This window comes from Sinohyriopsis cumingii, chromosome 6 (genome assembly GCF_028554795.1).
Source record: "Sinohyriopsis cumingii isolate HCF-2022 chromosome 6, ASM2855479v2, whole genome shotgun sequence".
Classification (NCBI taxonomy): Eukaryota; Metazoa; Mollusca; class Bivalvia; order Unionida; family Unionidae; genus Sinohyriopsis; species Sinohyriopsis cumingii.
Genome location: NC_142966.1, coordinates 112,134,006 through 112,155,422, shown reverse-complemented (window position 1 = coordinate 112,155,422; position 21,417 = coordinate 112,134,006). Strand labels below are relative to the sequence as shown.

The 21,417-nt window shown below is 34.1% G+C and overlaps 1 protein-coding gene across 1 annotated transcript in view; it reads right to left on the bottom strand.

The window, feature by feature from the left end:
* Window positions 1–7,221: 7,221 nt before the first annotated feature.
* LOC149797730 (transient-receptor-potential-like protein) overlaps window positions 7,222–21,417 on the bottom strand; it is a 63,892-nt gene continuing 49,696 nt past the window's right edge. Inside the window, exons 6-8 of the mRNA XM_089960796.1 lie at window positions 20,259–20,405; window positions 14,273–14,388; window positions 7,222–7,582 (exon numbers count right to left, since the gene is read on the bottom strand). Of these exons, the coding sequence (XP_089816922.1) occupies window positions 7,222–7,582; window positions 14,273–14,388; window positions 20,259–20,405 (624 nt within the window). The remainder of the gene's footprint in view (window positions 7,583–14,272; window positions 14,389–20,258; window positions 20,406–21,417) is intronic.

Genomic DNA, 21,417 nt, shown 5'->3' with positions numbered 1-21,417 from the left:
AGTGTGGTTAAAATTGTAAAGGCAGAATTTTGTCATCACAGAAAGACAGTTGAAAATATAGATGGAGTATACTTTCATCATGAAGTGTGAACTCCCCCAACTTGCATCAATGTTTTTTCTGGCTTCTGCAAAAGTCTCTCGTGGTCATAACATATTTCTCAGCATGAGTGGAAGTAGTAACTGAGATATTCATGGGTTTTGCCACTAATCCCTATATCAAGGGGGAGATCACTTTGCCCAATCACCACCTAGGTGGGCAGATTATAAGCTTTTAGCTCTATTTAACCAAAAGTTTTATCAGGGAGGGCTGGATTTGCGAGATAGTAGTAGTTCTCCTAAGGTATAATGAGTGGATAATGTATTTGAAGAAGAAAACAATTTTTTTGACAATACCTCTTTAAACAAGTACAGTATTCATTCATTATAACAATGCCTCCTTAAACATGTACAATACTCTCTCATTATAACAATGCCTCCTTGAACATGTACAATATTCACTCATCATAACAATGCCTCCTTAAACATATACAGTATTCACTCATTATAAACAATGCCTCCTTAAATGTGTACAGTACTCTCTCATTATAACAATGCATCCTTAAACATGAACAGTACTCTCTCATTATAACAATGCCACCTTAAACAAGTACAGTATTCATTCATTATAAACAATGCCTCCTTATACATGTACAGTATTCACTCATTATAACAATACCTCCTTAAACATGACAGTATTCACTCATTATAATGATTTTAGAGCTGAGCTCTTATAGTTTAGACCATTTCATAATGAAGTACATGAACATTTAATTTCACTACCACTTACCATGACTATATTTGCCTTAAAACAAGAACTGTAATATAAGAAAGGCTTATAATGAAGGAGTACTGAATTTAGAAATCAAAATCTCAGGTCACCTCTATTCAAGCATTCATTGATTATTATTAGATAGTATAGCAGAGTGTGTGTGTACTGAAATGGCAAATAGGACAAACAAGGAAAGCTTCACCTAAATTTAATTTAGAAAATACATCTCATTTAATACTAGATTAATCATATATTCTCATACCTCTATATGGATCATAGTAAATTAATGCCATTCGTATTTTTTTTAATTAATTAATAATAAATAATATATTGGAGAAAATAATCACTGAAATTATATCAAATGAAAAAATTGTCCTTGGTAATCACACTCAAGGATTTGGAGTTGACAAATTAAAACACCTTTTGAAGATGACATTAAAGAGAAGAAGAAGAAAATGAATTTTCATAACCGAATGCTGAACATACATGACACATAGCAATTAAAAATAAAATGCTACTAAGAAATGTTTTAATCACCTTACAAACTCTCAAAAAAGCCCCACAGCTCATCTGAACTTTAAGAATATATTTTCATTTTCACCTGAAATGGGGGTAGTAAAAACTTTTTGGGGGTTACTTCTGAATGCATTAAAACAACATCTGTTTCTGAGAGATTTTCATTTACCTGGGTGCTTAGATGTTTAAAAGATGGTGATTTTGATTTGGCTATTTCCTCTACATGTGCAGATGGGTAAAAATTGGATTTCTATTTTTTTTTTGTGGGGTAGGGGTGAATATTGGACCCAAGAGTTTTGTGACATGATCCTTTTTCACTCCAAATCTCAAATTTACCCTAAATATTGCAATGGATTTATTTGTCCATGTGCAGTTCAGACTGGTCTGCTTTAGATCTAAGGACAACAAGTATAAAATCCAGACAAAACTCTGGTTCTGAAACTGGCAACTTTTGAGTTAAAAAAATTGGGTCTCAAAAATTAAAATTGTCTGCTTTATTTTTTAATGGTAGTAGAAAGTCAACATTGTTTGGTGTCACTGCAGAACTATATCTTTCTCCTTTTCTGTAATACCACCCACTTTAGTGTATCATAAATGATGATGAGATTACAAAGCTCAGAAGCAGGGTACAACCTCATGACATGTAAATGTGGAATGTGGGCTTAATGAGTTAAATAGCAACCTAGATGTAAACTATAGTAAAAAAAATAGAATGTGCTCAAACAATAAAATTTGAACAAAAACACGAACTCATGTTCAAACAACTGGAGTTTCAAACATCGCCTCTACATTGTTACAAACAACAATGACTTATCTACTAGCTGACAAATCTAATAACTATTTTGAGAATGGACATTTAAAAACAATTGTTTTATCTACTATCTCATAAAAAAGACAAAACATTTTTACTTATCAGAAGATCCTCTTATTTAACCAGATCAATATTCTGATTATTTAACCAGATCAGTATTCTTATTATTTAACCAGATCAATATTCTTATTATTTAACCAGATCAATATTCTGATTATTTAACCAGATCAATAATCTGATTATTTAACCAGATCAGTATTCTTATTATTTAACCAGATCAATATTCTTATTATTTAACCAGATCAATATTCTGATTATTTAACCAGATCAATATTCTGATTATTTAACCAGATCAGTATTCTTATTATTTAACCAGATCAATATTCTTATTATTTAACCAGATCAATATTCTGATTATTTAACCAGATCAATATTCTGATTATTTAACCAGATCAATATTCTGATTATTTAACCAGATCAATATTCTTATTATTTAACCAGATCAATATTCTGATTATTTAACCAGATCAATATTCTTATTATTTAACCAGATCAATATTCTGATTATTTAACCAGATCAATATTCTGATTATTTAACCAGATCAATATTCTGATTATTTAATCAGATCAATATTCTTATTATTTAACCAGATCAATATTCTGATTATTTAACCAGATCAATATTCTTATTATTTAACCAGATCAATATTCTTATTATTTAACCAGATCAATATTCTTATTATTTAACCAGATCAATATTCTGATTATTTAACCAGATCAATATTCTGATTATTTAACCAGATCAGTATTCTTATTATTTAACCAGATCAATATTCTTATTATTTAACCAGATCAATATTCTGATTATTTAACCAGATCAATATTCTGATTATTTAACCAGATCAATATTCTGATTATTTAACCAGATCAATATTCTTATTATTTAACCAGATCAATATTCTGATTATTTAACCAGATCAATATTCTTATTATTTAACCAGATCAATATTCTGATTATTTAACCAGATCAATATTCTGATTATTTAACCAGATCAATATTCTGATTATTTAATCAGATCAATATTCTTATTATTTAACCAGATCAATATTCTGATTATTTAACCAGATCAATATTCTTATTATTTAACCAGATCAATATTCTGATTATTTAACCAGATCAATATTCTTATTATTTAACCAGATCAATATTCTGATTATTTAACCAGTTCAATATTCTTATTATTTAACCAATTCAATATTCTGATTATTTAACCAAGTCAATATTCTTATTATTTAACCAGGTCAATATTCTGATCATTTAACCAGGTCAATATTCTGATTATTTAACCAAGTCAATATTCTGATTATTTAACCAAGTCAATATTCTTATTATTTAACCAGGTCAATATTCTTATTATTTAACCAATTCAATATTCTGATTATTTAACCAAGTCAATATTCTTATTATTTAACCAGGTCAATATTCTGATCATTTAATCAGGTCAATATTCTGATTATTTAACCAAGTCAATATTCTGATTATTTAACCAGGTCAATATTCTTATTATTTAACCAAGTCAATATTCTTATCATTTAACCAGGTCAATATTCTGATCATTTAATCAGGTCAATATTCTGATTATTTAACCAAGTCAATATTCTGATTATTTAACCAGGTCAATATTCTTATTATTTAACCAAGTCAATATTCTTATCATTTAACCAGGTCAATATTCTGATCATTTAATCAGGTCAATATTCTGATTATTTAACCAAGTCAATATTCTTATTATTTAACCAGGTCAATATTCTGATTATTTAACCAGGTCAATATTCTGATCATTTAATCAGGTCAATATTCTGATTATTTAACCAAGTCAATATTCTGATTATTTAACCAGGTCAATATTCTTATTATTTAACCAAGTCGATATTCTTATTATTTAACCAGGTCAATATTCTGATCATTTAATCAGGTCAATATTCTGATTATTTAACCAAGTCAATATTCTTATTATTTAACCAGGTCAATATTCTGATTATTTAACCAGGTCAATATTCTGATTATTTAGGTGGCGCTATACAGTTTTGCATTTTGCATAGGGTTAGGAATTTAAAGAAAAAGAATGTCCCCGGCTTTCCTCACTGGTTATACTGGCTATTTAAAAAAGACCTTGTATATCTTAGGTATAATGCAAAGAACCTTTAATTCCCTTTATTTTGGTGTATGATTGATGGGTGTACTATGGGTTATAGAGTATACAGCTTGGCCTTACTTCAAATGTGCACCTTTCAAAAAAGTGCAAGCTCTACTTGGTCATTTTCACTTCCTGAACTTCAGAGGTCAATTGTATAAAAAAGAGCCGATAACTTTTTTTTACATTTTATATATTTGGTAATTCATTCATTGCACTTTCAGAAGCTGGTATTGTCTAGTCTGGCAAAATTCATTTTCCCTATTTTAATAGCTGCTATGTATAGTGTACTTTAGACTAATTCAGACTGATTTTTTAACACAAGGGAGCAGTCATTTTAGTTAGCAGTGTGCTTAAATCATGTAAAATTTCCAAAAGTACAATATCCAAAAGAAATATCATCCACATTACATTAATGTAGCATAGAGGTATGCAAACGTTCTCTCCAATGTGCATGTTTTAAATGCGAACTACTTCACCTTACAAACATCACTCTCTCAAAAGTACATATTATCTGGTGAGCGCCACCTTAACCAAGTTAATATTCTGATTATTTAACCAGGTCAATATTCTGATTATTTAACCAAGTCAATATTCTGATTATTTAACCAGGTCAATAATCTTATCATTTAACCAGGTCAATATTCTGATTATTTAACCAGATCAATATTCTGATTATTTAACCAAGTCAATATTCTGATTATTTAACCAATTCAATATTCTGATCATTTAACCAGGTCAATATTCTGATTATTTAACCAAGTCAATATTCTGATTATTTAACCAATTCAATATTCTGATTATTTAACCAGGTCAATATTCTTATTATTTAACCAGGTCAATATTCTGATTATTTAACCAGGTCAATATTCTGATTATTTAATCAAGTCAATATTCTGATTATTTAACCAGGTCAATAATCTTATCATTTAACCAAGTCAATATTCTGATTATTTAACCAAGTCAATATTCTGATTATTTAACTAGGTCAATATTCTTATTATTTAACCAGGTCAATATTCTGATTATTTAATCAAGTCAATATTCTGATTATTTAACCAGGTCAATATTCTGATTATTTAACCAGATCAATATTCTTATTATTTAACCAGATCAATATTCTTATTATTTAACCAAGTCAATATTCTGATTATTTAACCAAGTCAATTATCTGATTATTTAACCAGGTCAATTACCTGATTATTTAATCAGGTCAATATTCTGATTATAAACTGAGAACTAAATTTGATGGTCTATGAAAGATTTGAAAACAAACAGCCATCACTCCAAAATAACAGATTAAACTTTTGATTTACAATTGATTCTTTCATTAAATTATATACAATTTCAATAATTGTAGTATTTCTCCTGCAATAAACTCATGGTGGCCCACCTAATAAATGTTGTGAAAAGCAGATTTAAGAAAGTTTTTCTAAAAAGTAGAAGTTGCAAAACAATTTTGCTTCTTGTTTTTAACCATTGTTTATAATCCTTTTCTTCATGTGAAATCACAGATCAAAGCCTGGTAATATTAACATTTTCCAGCAATAAAGAATTATTTTTTCAGAACTATATGGGAATTCTGCAGAAAAAATAGGTTTGATCCTCACACAATGGCAATCACCAACGTTAAAACCTCTCGCTGAAATATTATTTTTAGAAAGGTTCTATTCCAAATGTATTTACAGATGAAAAATCATAAAAACTGATCCAATCATGGACACATACTGATGATTCAAGAGAACTATACTGTGTACCATGGACACATACAGATGATACATGAGAACTATGTTGTACACTATGATCACATACAGATGATACATGAGAACTATGTTGTACACTATGATCACATACAGATGATACATGAGAACTATGTTGTACACTATGATCACATACAGATGATACATGAGAACTATGTTGTACACTATGATCACATACAGATGATACATGAGAACTATGTTGTACACTATGATCACATACAGATGATACATGAGAACTATGTTGTACACTATGATCACATACAGATGATACATGAGAACTATGTTGTACATCTTGGTCATATACAGATGATACATGACAACTGTGTTGTAGACCATGGTCACATACAGATGATACATGACAACTGTGTTGTAGACCATGGTCACATACAGATGATACATGACAACTGTGTTGTACATCTTGGTCACATACAGATGATACATGACAACTGTGTTGTAGACCATGGTCACATACAGATGATACATGAAACTATGTTGTACACCATGATCACACACACATGATTCAAGACAACTATGTTCTACACCATGGTAACACATAGATGGTTCATAACAACTATGCTGTATAACTTTGTTCTGACAAGTCTTTTGTAGCTTTTATTCTGACAAGTCTTTTGTAGCCTTTGTTCTGACAAGTTTTTTTATCACCGATCACTAGGAACCAGTGCCGGGAATAAAGTAACATCTCATGATTATCGTCAGTTCTGTTAGAACATCAGTTATTGTTCAATAATCAATACACTGGTCCACATGATGTCTTGCCAAAACCAATGTTTTTTCTTTTTTCAATCAACTTAAAGTTTGAAACAGCAGGAATGGTGTATAACTGAATTTTGATCAAGATTCAATTGCATAAACTGTACTCAGCTAATTGGTTATTTCTCAAAAAGTGATCAATGCTGGACCAAGTAAATTTACTGGAACAGATTTATTTAGAATCATAAAATCTTCATCAGAAGAACCTTGCTTGACTAGGCCACAAAAACACACCCCATCGTGGGCAAGCGGAATAAAATATTAATCATACTCTTACCTTAGACAATGCACACAGATGACATTATTTATCTCTGTCAGTAACAATACTAGCATTCTCAACCTCTAAATAAAAATTTGCTCTTAAAGCTGTGTATAAAGATGTGTTTGGTAGAGTTCCGAGCTCACTGTAGGTAGGAAATTTGACAATCCTGTACCTCCTCCTTGTCGTATCACTTCATGTAAAACATCTGAAGCTATATCTTTAGCCATCTCTCTAATTTCACTTTTTAAAGCCAACAGTATTTCTGTCTTCACATTTTCAATGTATGTTGGTGTTTGTAAACCAAATTCATAACTTCTGGACATTGTGTCTCGCTGGATTGTGCTGATCCCTGACTCTTCCTTAGAGGTCCAGATTGCCCCAAGAGTGTCATTTCTGAGGTCATTTAGATGTCTCTGAATCTTTTCCATCTCTTGTTTTTTATCTTCACGAAGCTCATACCTGAGAAGAAAAATGATTCATACATGATCAGGCTGCAGTTTCACTAAAATTCTAATTTTTTTTGTTGTTGTAGGGTTTATCGCCATTTTTCAGCACACGATAGGCTATACATGGCGGCCAGTATTAATGGTGGAGGAAGAACCCGGGAAAACCCCGGAAAGAACGAATGACCCTCGAGAAGCTACTGGCAAGCTTTCTCACATAACCACATTGGCCGAATCTGAGACTCGAACCTACACAGACAGAGGTGAGATGGCAGTGATCCGTAACAGAGAGCGCTTTAGACCACTTGGCCACTCGGGGCCCCACTAAAATTCTAAATGTGGCGCATTAAATTAATATTTTACATTATCGTACCTCTGATCTTTCAGACAAAAGCGATATTTTGTCTATCAATGATACCATATCTACTCACTTATAAGTTGAATTAAATTGCAAGCAACAAAGATCCTGATCTGCAGTAACATAATGCACCTGTAGATTAGGGTCTATGTTGTTAATTCTATTGATTACTCCTAACAAACTGCACAGACCCAGATCTGCAGGTGCATTATGTGATGATGGATCTGGATCTATGCAGTTTGCAGTTGGACTTGTTTTATAAGCGAGTAGATACAGTAGTAGAAATGATGAATTATCAATTTTATTTTTACAATTTAACTGATAGAAACCTTTTTAGTTTTGGTTATCAATTTTAGTTTTACAATTTAATAGATTGAAATCTTTTAAGTTTTGAAAAAGTTGAGGAATTCTCACAATTTTCTCCATGATAAGACACAACTCTTAAAAGGAAAATTAAAGATTTTATCACTGCATTTTATTCCCCAATGCTGGCTGAATGTTCCATGAAAATTATTACTGATACCAACCAAGCAATATGAAGATATTATAGAACTAAATGATCATGGTTGGGTATTTATCGATGTGTACAAAAATTATAGATCAGTATCACATGACCATTACATCCAATCAAATTGTAGAAAACGTGGTCACTTCCTAAAAATAGGAATTATTAAACAATTTGAATCAGAGGAAGAAATTGTGACCTGTTTAGTGGAATTGGGGCAAGGCCAATTTTAGTTAGTTTGACAAAAGGGATTACGTTACATCACGCATGTTAAAGCATATGTTACTTGAATACAGTTGTTTTGTTTTTTAAAAAATTGTTGTTTAATTTATGTAATATATAAGAAGAACAACCATACACAGTTTTATGTTGTGTAAACATTTGCTGGAAATATTGGGCAAGATTTCGAACCCTATAGGTCACACTCTTCCCTTGTCCTCCTGCAAGTAACATTTTCATGCGCGCAGCTTAAAACAACAGACGTAATATTCCAATGGAATTATCATAGTCATGCAAAATTATTAAAAGTAATGACAGTAGAGTTCTCAAGAATAAGTTCTCATGCAATAAGTATTATGCAGTCTTTTACAAAAGTCCCACTTTCCCTTACACATAGCACAAGGCTGTCTTGCAAAAACTGCCAATCTCCTTTACACATAATGCAAGGCTGTCTTATAAAAACCACCGATCTCCCTTAAAAACCACCAATCTCCCTCATACATAGTGCAAGGCTTTCTTATTTAAACCACCAATCTCCCTTACACATAGTGCAAGGCTGTCTTTTAAAAACTACCAATCTCCCTTATACATTGTGCAAAGCTTTTTTTTAAAACCACCAATCTCCCTTACACATAATGCAAGGCTGTCTTATAAAAACCACCGATCTCCCTTAAAAACTACCAATCTCTCTCATACATAGTGCAAGGCTTTCTTATTTAAACCACCAATCTCCCTTACACATAGTGCAAGGCTGTTTTTTAAAAACTACCAATCTCCCTTATACATTGTGCAAAGCTTTTTTTTAAAACTACCAATCTCCCTTACACATAATGCAAAGCTGTCTTATAAAAACCACCATTTTCCCTTACGTAGTGTACAAGGCTGTTTTATTAAAACTACTCCCTTACACATAGTGCAAGGCTGTCTTATTAAATCCACCAATCGCATTTACATATAGTGCAAGGCAGTCTATTAAAACCACCATTCTCCCTTACACGTAGTGCAAGGCTGTCTAATAAAAACCAAAACCACAAATGTCATTTACAGAGACTAATGGCCAGGGTTTTTCCCCACTTGAAAAAAATTTGTAGTCTTTCACCGTGTATTTTCATAAAGAACATTGTAACTTTTGAAACAAATAGAAAATAACTATTTTAGTCAGTTATTTATCTTCACATCAAATTCATTTTAGAACTGACCTATGGAGAACTGTTGATTACTTTTATTAGTGATACCAGCGGACTAATCTCACTGTTGGTCACATGTGAATCCTTACTTCTTGTTCATCTGTTTCCTCGCTAACATGGTTCACATACCTAGGGAGTTTTCACTTTATAATATTCACTGATTCATGCTAATATATATTTACAGATTCATACTGTTATCAAAATAATTTATCAATTTTTGCCTAATGTTGGATACAATTTAAGTAGATACTCAGCAATGATATAAAATATGCATTATGCAACTGTGTTCAAGACAAAGGTATGAAATATATATGCAGCTGTGTTAAAGACAATGGTATGAAATATGTATGCAATTTTGTTAAAGACACTGGTATGAAATATATATGCAATTTGTTAAAGACAGTTGTAAGAAAGATGTATGTAACTTTGTTAAAGACAGTGGTATGAAAGATGTATGCAACTTTCTTCAAGATAATGGTATGAAATATGTATGCCACTTTGTTCAAGAAATTAGTATGAAATATGTATGCTGCTTTGTTCAAGACAATCATTTTTTAAAAGTTGATATGTTAATGACTAAGATAAGCATATTTTTATATGTTATGTTAATAGCATTTTAAGACATTATTGGCAATATCTAATCCCAAGGAAATGGTGACTAAGTGCCTTTCCCAAAGGGACACTTGGCAGCCGACTCCTAGCTCTACCAATGTATCACTGTGGCAAGCTAGGTCAATGGGTCAAATCAAACACTTATTTATTTCATGTAAGATATGGCTGAATAATAAATATGCTGAAATTCATTCAAAGTCTGAAACATGTCAATCAAATATAGATTTCAAGATACATGTTTGAGTGATCTGAAACTGAAATGTGTTATGTAACACAAATGCCCCACCTGAAAATCTGATGTAAACACAAATGATAACTAGACAAATATACAGATTAATGGAGAGTCAAAGGTAACACTATCATGGTGGGATATAAAAACAAATGATTAATGGCAAAGTCTGTATTACATTTTCTATTAAAACTGGTAATTGTCAGTTATCAGATTAATTCCAGATAATAATAGATAATTCCAGATAATAATGGATAATTCCGGATAATAATGGATAATTCCAGATAATAATGGACATGATAATTCTCTTTATGTCAATTCATCATAATCAAACATTACCTCACACTAAATACAGCACACAGCAAATAAATTGTTCTCTGTCATATTGTTTTTCTGATGTTTCAGGCCATGGTAGAGATCAGCCGCATAGCAACAAATTCAGTGGTGGTTAGTCTGCATCGCTGACTGAGCAGTTCCTGTAGGAGTTCAACAGCTACTGCATTCATACGTGCTCAGTTCCAAAAGGAAAAAGTGATTCAACATCTGTTGTCTGAGTACAAAGGTTAGTCTACATAATTTAACTGATTAATTGTGAGCTACCCAAACTCCTAAATTTCTATGTGACCAACAATCCACCACAAAATCAGCAGCTGTGCAGTTGTTCTCCACCACTTGAAGTAATGCAAGAAAGTAAAAAGTGTCAGAGAACAACATGTTGATCTACATACAGTGGAGTCTAAATTATCCAAACTTCAATTATCCAATCTTCAATTCATCCTTTCAGCCAGACGAAGTTCATCTTTGCCTTTTCTAAGACATACATGCTGTATAGCCTCTAAGCAATATTCAGAGAATTGTTCATGAAATAAAATTTTATATGAAAATCAGAGTACAAAACTGCTTACTTAAGAAGTAAACTGATTGCTTTTGTCTGCTTAGCATTTGAAAAGAAAGGTAACTCCTTTTAAACAAATTCAATATCATAACTGGCAAATGTTGTTTCATCTAAACCATGTCCCATGATTTTTTGTAACCATTCTCATGTCCCATGTTGTTTGTTTTATCTTGACCATTCTCATGTCCCACATTGATTTATCTTAACCATTTTCAAGTCCCATGTTGTTTTCTCATAACCATTATCATGTCCCATGTTGATTTATTTTAACCATTCTCATGTCCTATGTGGATTTATCTGAACTGATCTCATGTCTCGTGTTGATTTATCTCAACCATTTCATGCCCCATATTGATTTATCTTAACCATTATCAGGTCCCTTCTTGATTTATCTCAACCATTATCATGTCCCGTGTTGATTTATCTCAACCATTCTCATATCCCATGTTGATTTATCTGAACCATTCTCATGTCCCATGTTGATTTATTTCAACCATTATCATGTCCCATGTTAATTTATCTGAACCATTATCATGTCCCATGTTGATTTATCTTAACCATTATCATGTCCCATGTTGATTTATCTGAACCATTATCATGTCCCATGTTGATTTATGTGAACCATTATCATGTCCCATGTTGATTTATCTGAACCATTCTCATATCCCATGTTGATTTATCTGAACCATTATCATGTCCCGTGTTGATTTATCTGAACCATTCTCATGTCCTATGTTGATTTATCTGAACCATTATCATGTCCCATGTTGATTTATCTTAACCATTATCATATCCCATTTTGATTTATCTGAACAATTATCATGTCCCATCTTGATTTATCTGAACCATTATCATGTCCCATGTTGACTTGTCTGAACCATTATCGTGTCCCATGTTGATTTATATCAACCATTATCATGTCCCATGTTGATTTATCTGAACCATTATCATGTCCCATGTTGATTTATCTGAACCATTCTCATATCCCATGTTGATTTATCTGAACCATTCTCATGTCCCATGTTGATTTATTTCAACCATTATCATGTCCCATGTTGATTTATCTGAACCATTATCATATCCCATGTTGATTTATTTGAACCATTATCATGTCCCATGTTGATTTATCTGAACCATTATCATATCCCATGTTGATTTATCTGAACCATTCTCATATCCCATGTTGATTTATTTCAACCATTATCATGTCCCATGTTGATTTATCTTAACAATTATCATGTCCCATGTTGATTTATCTGAACCATTATCATGTCCCATGTTGATTTGTTTCAACCATTATCATGTCCCATGTTGATTTATCTGAACCATTCTCATATCCCATGTTGATTTATCTGAACCATTATCATGTTCCATGTTGATTTATCTTAACCATTATCATATCCCATGTTGATTTATCTGAACCATTATCATGTCCCATGTTGATTTATCTGAACCATTCTCATATCCCATGTTGATTTATCTGAACCATTCTTATATCCCATGTTGATTTATCTGAACCATTATCATGTCCCATGTTGATTTATCTGAACCATTCTCATGTCCCATGTTCATTTATCTGAACCATTATCATATCCCATGTTGATTTATCTGAACCATTATCATGTCCTGTGTTGATTTATCTCAACCATTATCATATCCCATGTTGATTTATTTCAACCATTATCATGTCCCATGTTGATTTATCTCAACCATTATCATGTCCTATGTTGATTTATCTCAACCATTATCATATACCATGTTGATTTATCTGAACCATTATCATGTCCCATGTTGATTTATCTTAACAATTATCATGTCCCATGTTGATTTATCTGAACCATTATCATGTCCCATGTTGATTTATTTCAACCATTATCATGTCCCATGTTGATTTATCTGAACCATTCTCATATCCCATGTTGATTTATCTGAACCATTCTTATATCCCATGTTGATTTATCTGAACCATTATCATGTCCCATGTTGATTTATTTCAACCATTATCATGTCCCATGTTGATTTATCTTAACCATTATCATATCCCATGTTGATTTATCTGAACCATTATCATGTCCTATGTTGATTTATCTGAACCATTATCATATCCCATGTTGATTTATTTCAACCATTATTATGTCCCATGTTGATTTATCTCAACCATTATCATGTCCTATGTTGATTTATCTCAACCATTGTCATATCCCATGTTGATTTATCTGAACCATTATCATGTCCTATGTTGATTTATCTGAACCATTCTCATATCCCATGTTGATTTATTTCAACCATTATCATGTCCCATGTTGATTTATCTTAACCATTATCATGTCCCATGCTGATTTATCTGAACCATTATCATGTCCCATGTTGATTTATTTCAACCATTATCATGTCCCATGTTGATTTATCTTAACCATTCTCATATCCCATGTTGATTTATCTGAACCATTATCATGTCCTATGTTGATTTATCTGAACCATTCTCATATCCCATGTTGATTTATCTGAACCATTATCATGTCCCATGTTGATTTATCTTAACCATTATCATGTCCCATGTTGATTTATCTGAACCATTATCATGTCCCATGTTGATTTATCTCAACCATTATCATGTCCCATGTTGATTTATCTTAACCATTCTCATGTCCCATGTTGTGTTTCAATAAATTAGGATACCCTAAAGGATATTTTATTTTACCTCAGACTGGAAATATCCTGTTTAATTTCCAACAAATCATCTTCATTCACACCATCTTGTCTTCTTTCTTTGTTACACTGGTGGATATAACGACTCACCAAACGTCTCATGATGTCCTGAAGAGATTGGACCAAAAATACAAAATTATAGGTAAAATGTTTCAAGCAGACAATTTTGTATATTTTGGATGTATTGTATTTATATAAAGAAATACATATAAACATTCGCAACACATACATGTATATGAATACTTTGTTGTCCTATTGCTTCTCTCAGTAATGAATTTCCAATAATGGATCATTAACGACATAAGAAAATAACAACAACAAATATTAATAATCTGTGTTTTCTAAATGAATCAAACATGGCACACAGTTTCATCAAAATCCCCTCTGCATCACCTTTTATCTCATGCTCTCTTGTGTAAGGGACAAAAAAAAAAGAAAATATGTGGAGTAATAGAGAAAAAGAAATTGAGTTTGACAAATACATTGAAATTTAACTTTTACGATGTAACATACAAAAATCTTGATTCTTGTACTGTACACTTTCCATTAGATTTATCTTGAATGTTCACAATGATAGAAAATGGCAATAGCCTTTTGAGACTGTACATTAAATTTCATGGGTATGTTACTGTATCATACTGTATATTTAATACTTTGTTTTTTCTGGGTTTACTTTAACCAATAAGAAAGTTCTAAAAACAGATTAATTTGTTCCATTCTTCCTCTCTTTCCTTCTCTCATGTGCTGTTTGGTCAGGCAGAAAACCAGCCAACCAACAAAGAAATATAGGGATAGACAATTATTTTTTTTTCCTATGGTAAGTCTAACTAAATCACCCTCACTCACCCTCTCTGTCTCTGTCTCTGTCTCTCAATCTATATTCCCCACTTGTTTCAATTTACGTCCCAGTGACTAAATGGCTGCTCTACTTTCTTCATTTAAACCATCTTTCATGTTTATATCATAAGTCTGTTTTATATTTATGTAATTAAAAATTAATTAATATAGGAGTTCAATAAAAAAGAAATGAAGCAACTTATCAAAGAGGACTATGAATAGTCGCAAAAGGTACAGAACTACATTTTATAGCAAAGAAAGTGGGCAGAGATGTGAAGAGTTCACTCACTCCATCAGTTGCTTGTAACCAATGTTAAATTCATTTGAAAGGCCAGGCATTGTCTACTACCACAACAATAGATGGTACTACTTGTGACTGTTGACCTAGAGTAGACAGCTACACAAGGCTCCTTCTGGCAACTCCTTTCTGGTGGATCAGGTTGCGAAGCAGATATGCTCATCCCCCATTGGGAAGACAGATGGCAAGAGCTGTGTGGATCAGCTCAGGAGCAGCAGGAACTGATGGCCATCCACTGCAAATGGACCTGTCTCCAGACATCTTGCCACTGTTGTACCAATGTATTGAGACAAGGCTGGATGAGAGAGTGAGGGTGACTCTTTGCAACTTTTCCTCACTTAAATCCAACTCAGACACAAGTCATGACACTATTTCCCTCCCCCACCAGCTTCCTTTAAATCCTGCACTGATGGGCAAGCAGAAAATCAGCAGGTGTGGATACACTGGGGGTTCAAGCTGCTGACCTGCACACAGGTGGCTCAAGATAATTGGTTGCTTTTCACTGGACTGAAGCAGTAGTAGAAATTAGCAGCCCCTTAGTTGACTGAGCAGCCATTTTTAGGATCACACTACTCACATCCATAGCATGAGGAAGGGGCTAGAAAAGGTGCCCTAAACATTGCCTGCTTCACCTTAACCCTTGTCAGCTTATAGGTATCCCATCTTAGTGGTAGACAACCTAGCAAGAAGACAAAGGCAATGCAACTCATGATGCAGTGCTGGGAACATATGCACAGTAATGGACAGTACATCCAGCTAGACCAGAGAGAGGAACAGCTCTAGTTGGTAGAGAACTGTCCAGATTCAACACCCAAAAAGCTGCCCAGAGTGAAACTTATCTAGCTAAGGAATGTCAACTCACCAAAAGTAGAAACCAGCTACATCTTCTTCTGGAGTGGCAGAAGAAAAGAAGTGCAATGTGAAGCTGGTATTGTTTTTTTGCCATCAAATCAAACTGTTAGTTAGCATGCTTGGGAATCTACCAAAGGTTGTGAATGAAGACTAATGCAAATGGGATTCCTGTTTTTTGTGTGGAAAAAGACATGCAATTATCATCACCATCTATGTACTCACTATTACAAACCCAGATGAAATCAATGACAAATTTTATGAAGACCTGGAGTCTTTTATTGCAGACAAGCTCATCATCCTTGGTGACTTCATTGCTAGAGAAAATGCACTGATCACCAAACATGGCCAGGTGTCATTGGTAAAAACAGCAGTGTCAAATACAACAACAACTGACTCTTCCTACTGAGCTAATGCACTGAATATTACCTCCTAATCACCAATGTGGACTTCTGCCTGCCAAACTGCAACAAGATGTCTTTGATGCCTTCACACTCAAAGTGTTGGCATCTTACTGACTATGTCATTGGCAGGAGAAGAGACAGGCATGATGTCCAAGTGTTGAGGATCGTGAGAAGTGCAGAATGCTGGACAGACTACAGGCCCACAATCTCCAAGCTCAGAATCCAGATTCAGCCTATGACCACAAGGCAAAAATAATGCCCCCAAAATTTAGTGTTGAAACAGGAGAATGTGAAGCAGGCATTTGTTGAAGGACCATGCATACACTGGATATAAACTCTAAGAGTATCAAGGAAAACATGGCTCTTCAGAGACTCTGTGTACTCAACTGTATCCAAAATCCTTGGTCCAACCACATGCAAACATCAAGATTGGTTTGATGAGAACAATGCTGCTATACAGAGACATCTGAATGAGAAAATTTGGCTATGCAAGGCCTCTATAGAAGAGAGAACTTCATCATCTAAGAAGGCGGCCTTCAACATCATCAAGAGCAATAAGGTAGATCATCGAGAGTCAGTCATATGCAGATAGGAATGACATGATAGATTCTGTGATGCCTTGAAGACAATCTACAGGCCAGTGTCATCAGGAACATCTCCATTTCTGAGTGCTGACAGTACCACACTGCTCACTGACAAAGAAAAGATACTTCAAACATGGGCAGAAATGTTCAACAGCATCCTCAGTCAACAGTCATCCATCAGTGAGGAGGCAACTGATCAACTGCCACAAGTGGATATCAATATCAACACTTACTGATCTTTCAACATTGACTGAAACTGTAGAAATAATTAACCTGCTGTCAAATGACAAAGTACCTGAAACAGGTGCTATATGATCAGAAATGTACAAAGCTTCAGGCTTGCACATGGCACAGAAACTGTCTGAACACTTCCAGTTATTGTGGACTCAGCAAACTATTCCCCAGGAGTACAAGGATGCATCATCTACTTGTACACACAGAAAGGCAACAGACAATCATGTGACAACCATTGGCACATATCTATATTGCTAGAATTCTGCTGAATCATCTTATTCATCACAGTGATCATGGATTCCTGCTAGTGTGGATTTAGAACAGGATGAGGGACCACAGACATAGTGTTTACAGCTTATCAAATCAAGGAGAAATGTAAGGAATAGAACTCCAACCTGAACATGGCATTCATCTACCTTTGGAAGAACATGGCAAAATTTGATTGCCCAGGGAAATTCATGGCGATGATTTGGGACTTTCATGATGGCATGCTTGCTTGTATAATGAATGACAGTGAGTTATCTGAACCATTCTCAGTCACCAATGGAATCATTGAGCAGGGCTGTATGTTAGACCCAACCCTCTTCTGTACGATGTTCTCTGCCATGCTTACTGATGCTGTTGGTGACTGTGACACTAGGATTGAATTTGATACCAGATGGCAAACTCTTCAATCAGAGGAGACTGCAGGTGAAGACAAAGTTACAGAAAGTGACTGTTCATGATCTCCTATTTTCTGATGACTGTTCCCTTTATGCCAACTCTGAGTCAGACATGCAACAAAGTATAGGTCACCTTCACCATTCGAGACATTTCTTCTTTGCTGCATATATATACTGACTAGTGCAGTATGGTAGATAACACAATGTTCATGTGCATCATATATGTATGTGCTTGTAAAAATCCTAATTAGTTGCACAAACAAGCTAAGAACTTAAATGGTAGAAAACACAGTTAGCATGAGATCTGGGATCTACTGGTGGTCCAGAGCAGTAATTTTTCTACATGTTGTCATATGATATACATCCACAATGGGATCATGATTCAACAAGTGGACCCTAAAATCAAGGTATCTTATGAAGGGGGGGGAGGGTCTGAAAAGAAGAGGGATAATGTTGCAGGAACAAACTAAGGGACATTAGCTTGAATAGCTCATATGGTCAAGTGTCCAGCTAGTGTTAAGAAGGAACTGTTTAGATACATATTTTACAGTCATATTTTTAGCTAGGTTGACCAGTTTTGCTGACAATTGTTTTTGCCCCTGAAGATGTTAAATTTGCTTAGTGTCATGTGCTTCTATATGTATGATGTACCAAATAAACATCACAGATCCTGATTTTCTGTTATCTGATGCACCCATAAAACAGCAAAGATCCTGGTCCGCTGTTAAATGATGCAACCAGCAAATAGCACAGATCCTGAGCTGCTGTTATCTGATGCACCCAGCGAACAATAGTTCATGACCTGCTGTTATCTGATGCACCCAGCAAATAGTACAGATCCTGATCTGCTGTTATCTGATGCAGCCAGGAAACAGTAAAGATCCTGATCTGCTCTTGTCTGATGCACCCTGCAAAAAGCAGAGATCCTGATCTGATGTTGTCTGATGCACCCAGCAATAGCACAGATTCTGATCTGATGTTATGTGATATTTGAGGAATTACTCAACTGTTTTTAGAAGCTTGGAAAGGTCTCCATGTGTAACATTTTAAAACTAAAAAGTGAATTATGCATCCTTTCAACTACATCTACATCAGACAAAAATATTGATATTGTCTGAATTATCATAAACAACATGATGTAAAAATTCAATTAGAGGATACATTTGGAGAATTTTAAGGAAACTGGGGCCTAGAACATTGCTGTTTTGCTTGAAATCAGAAGCAGAACAAAAATCACAGACTCTTAACTTGCTTGTGTACGGTATTACGCAATAAGAGCACAGACTCTTAACTTGCTTGGGTACAGTATTATGCAATAAAAGCACAGACTCTTAACTTGCTTGTGTATGGTATTATGCAATAAAAGCACAGACTCTTAACTTGCTTGCATACGGTATTATGCAATAAAAGCACAGACTCTTAACTTGCTTGTGTACGGTATTATGCAATAAAGGCACAGACTCTTAACTTGCTTGTGTACGGTATTATGCAATAAAAGCACAGACTCATAACTTGCTTGTGTACGGTATTATGCAGTAAAAGATCTTGATTTTGTTACTGTATATACTCATTTATGAGTCCAATTGCAAAATGCACAGACCCAGATCTGCAGCTGCATAATGTGCCAACGGATCTGGGTCTGTGCAGTTTGTTAGGAGTAAAAAGTAGAGGAAACAATATGGAACCTGATCTGCAGGCCCATCATGCTACAGAAGATGTTGATCTCTGTTGTTTGCAGTTTGACTTATGAGTGAGTGTAACAGATGGTTATGAGTTGAACACTTGTGAATTTGGTACCAGTTGCTGAAGAGTCACATTCACTTACTCCAGTAAAAGAAACAAAATGAATTTGGCCTTAGTAAACTATAATGGATTGCATAACTGTAATGTGACCATTAAATTTTGAGTAACATTCTAGTATGTATTTGAGGGTCTTAAATTCAGTTTCACTTTGTGTTTTTCACAAGAACACAAGTTACTATAGGTCAGTTACCGTCAAGGCAACTGAGTGAAATGCCTTGCTCATGTGATTAACATGTTACCCACCGAGGCTGATCCGATGGCTGCATTCAAATCTGCATCTTTTTGGTCATAAAACTGTTATGCCAACCACTGAGCCACAGTGGCTTCTGCCTCCATTAGGCATCTCCTGTAACATGCCAACCACCAAGCCACAGTGGCTTCTGCCTCCATTAGGAATCTCCTGTAACATGCCAACCACCAAGCCACAGTGGCTTCTGCCTCCATTAGGAATCTCCTGCAACATGCAGCAGATTGCATCATGCATATACTTTATCTCCAAGACTGCTAGGTGTATGTAAGATCAAAGAATATTAACAATTGTCTTATTGTCACAAATTTAGTTTTACCTATACTGCATCAGTAGAGTTATAAAATAAATATCTGTGATGGTAAAACCATCATTAATATCCACTCTAATCCTGAAATACAAGATTGTTATCCCCACTCTAATTCTCAAATGCAAGGATGTTATCCCCACTCTAACATTCTACTGAATTTGTCAAAAGATAGCATCATATGCTCAGAGGTACCATGTTATAGAGTAGGGGTCTCAAACTCAAACTACCATGAGGGACATATGAGGGCATTTTTTGATGGCACAAGGGCTGCACCACTTTTGCTATTTTTCATGACACCTTGTGACACTTAAAAAGTGTCATGACAACATAATAGCATACCAATCTGCAACTGTTTATTGTGGATTTTGCTATGCACAAAGTTTTATGTTCTAACAATCAGAAATTATGTTACATACTAGTGTGTTAGAATATATAATTTACCTGGTAATTTGAAGTAACGCTTCGTGGGATTGGTTGCTGAGTGTATGCATTTCCATGCATGCTGAAGATATTACCATTGTAAGATGGTCTCTGAAAGTAGATGATATAAAGAATCCTTAGGCAGTAATGAATCTCAGTTCCTTTCAGTGTGGTAAAAAGCACTCTGTTGGCCTAAGTGGTTAGAGCATCTGCCATGGGTTCAAACCCCAGCCATGTCATACCAAAGACTTATAGAAATGGTACCAGCAGCTACCTTGCTTGGTGCTAAGCAATAACAGGTTCATGTTAGGTCAGCCCGGTGTCAGGATAACGTGACTGGGTGGGACATGATGCTCTATGTCTGTGGCATGATGCCCCAGTGCTAGACATTATTAAAAACTGCCATACAGCAGATATTGTAGTAATACAACTGAAATAAATTTAAAGCTGTGTTAAAAATCCAAATCACTCATACACACACACTTTATG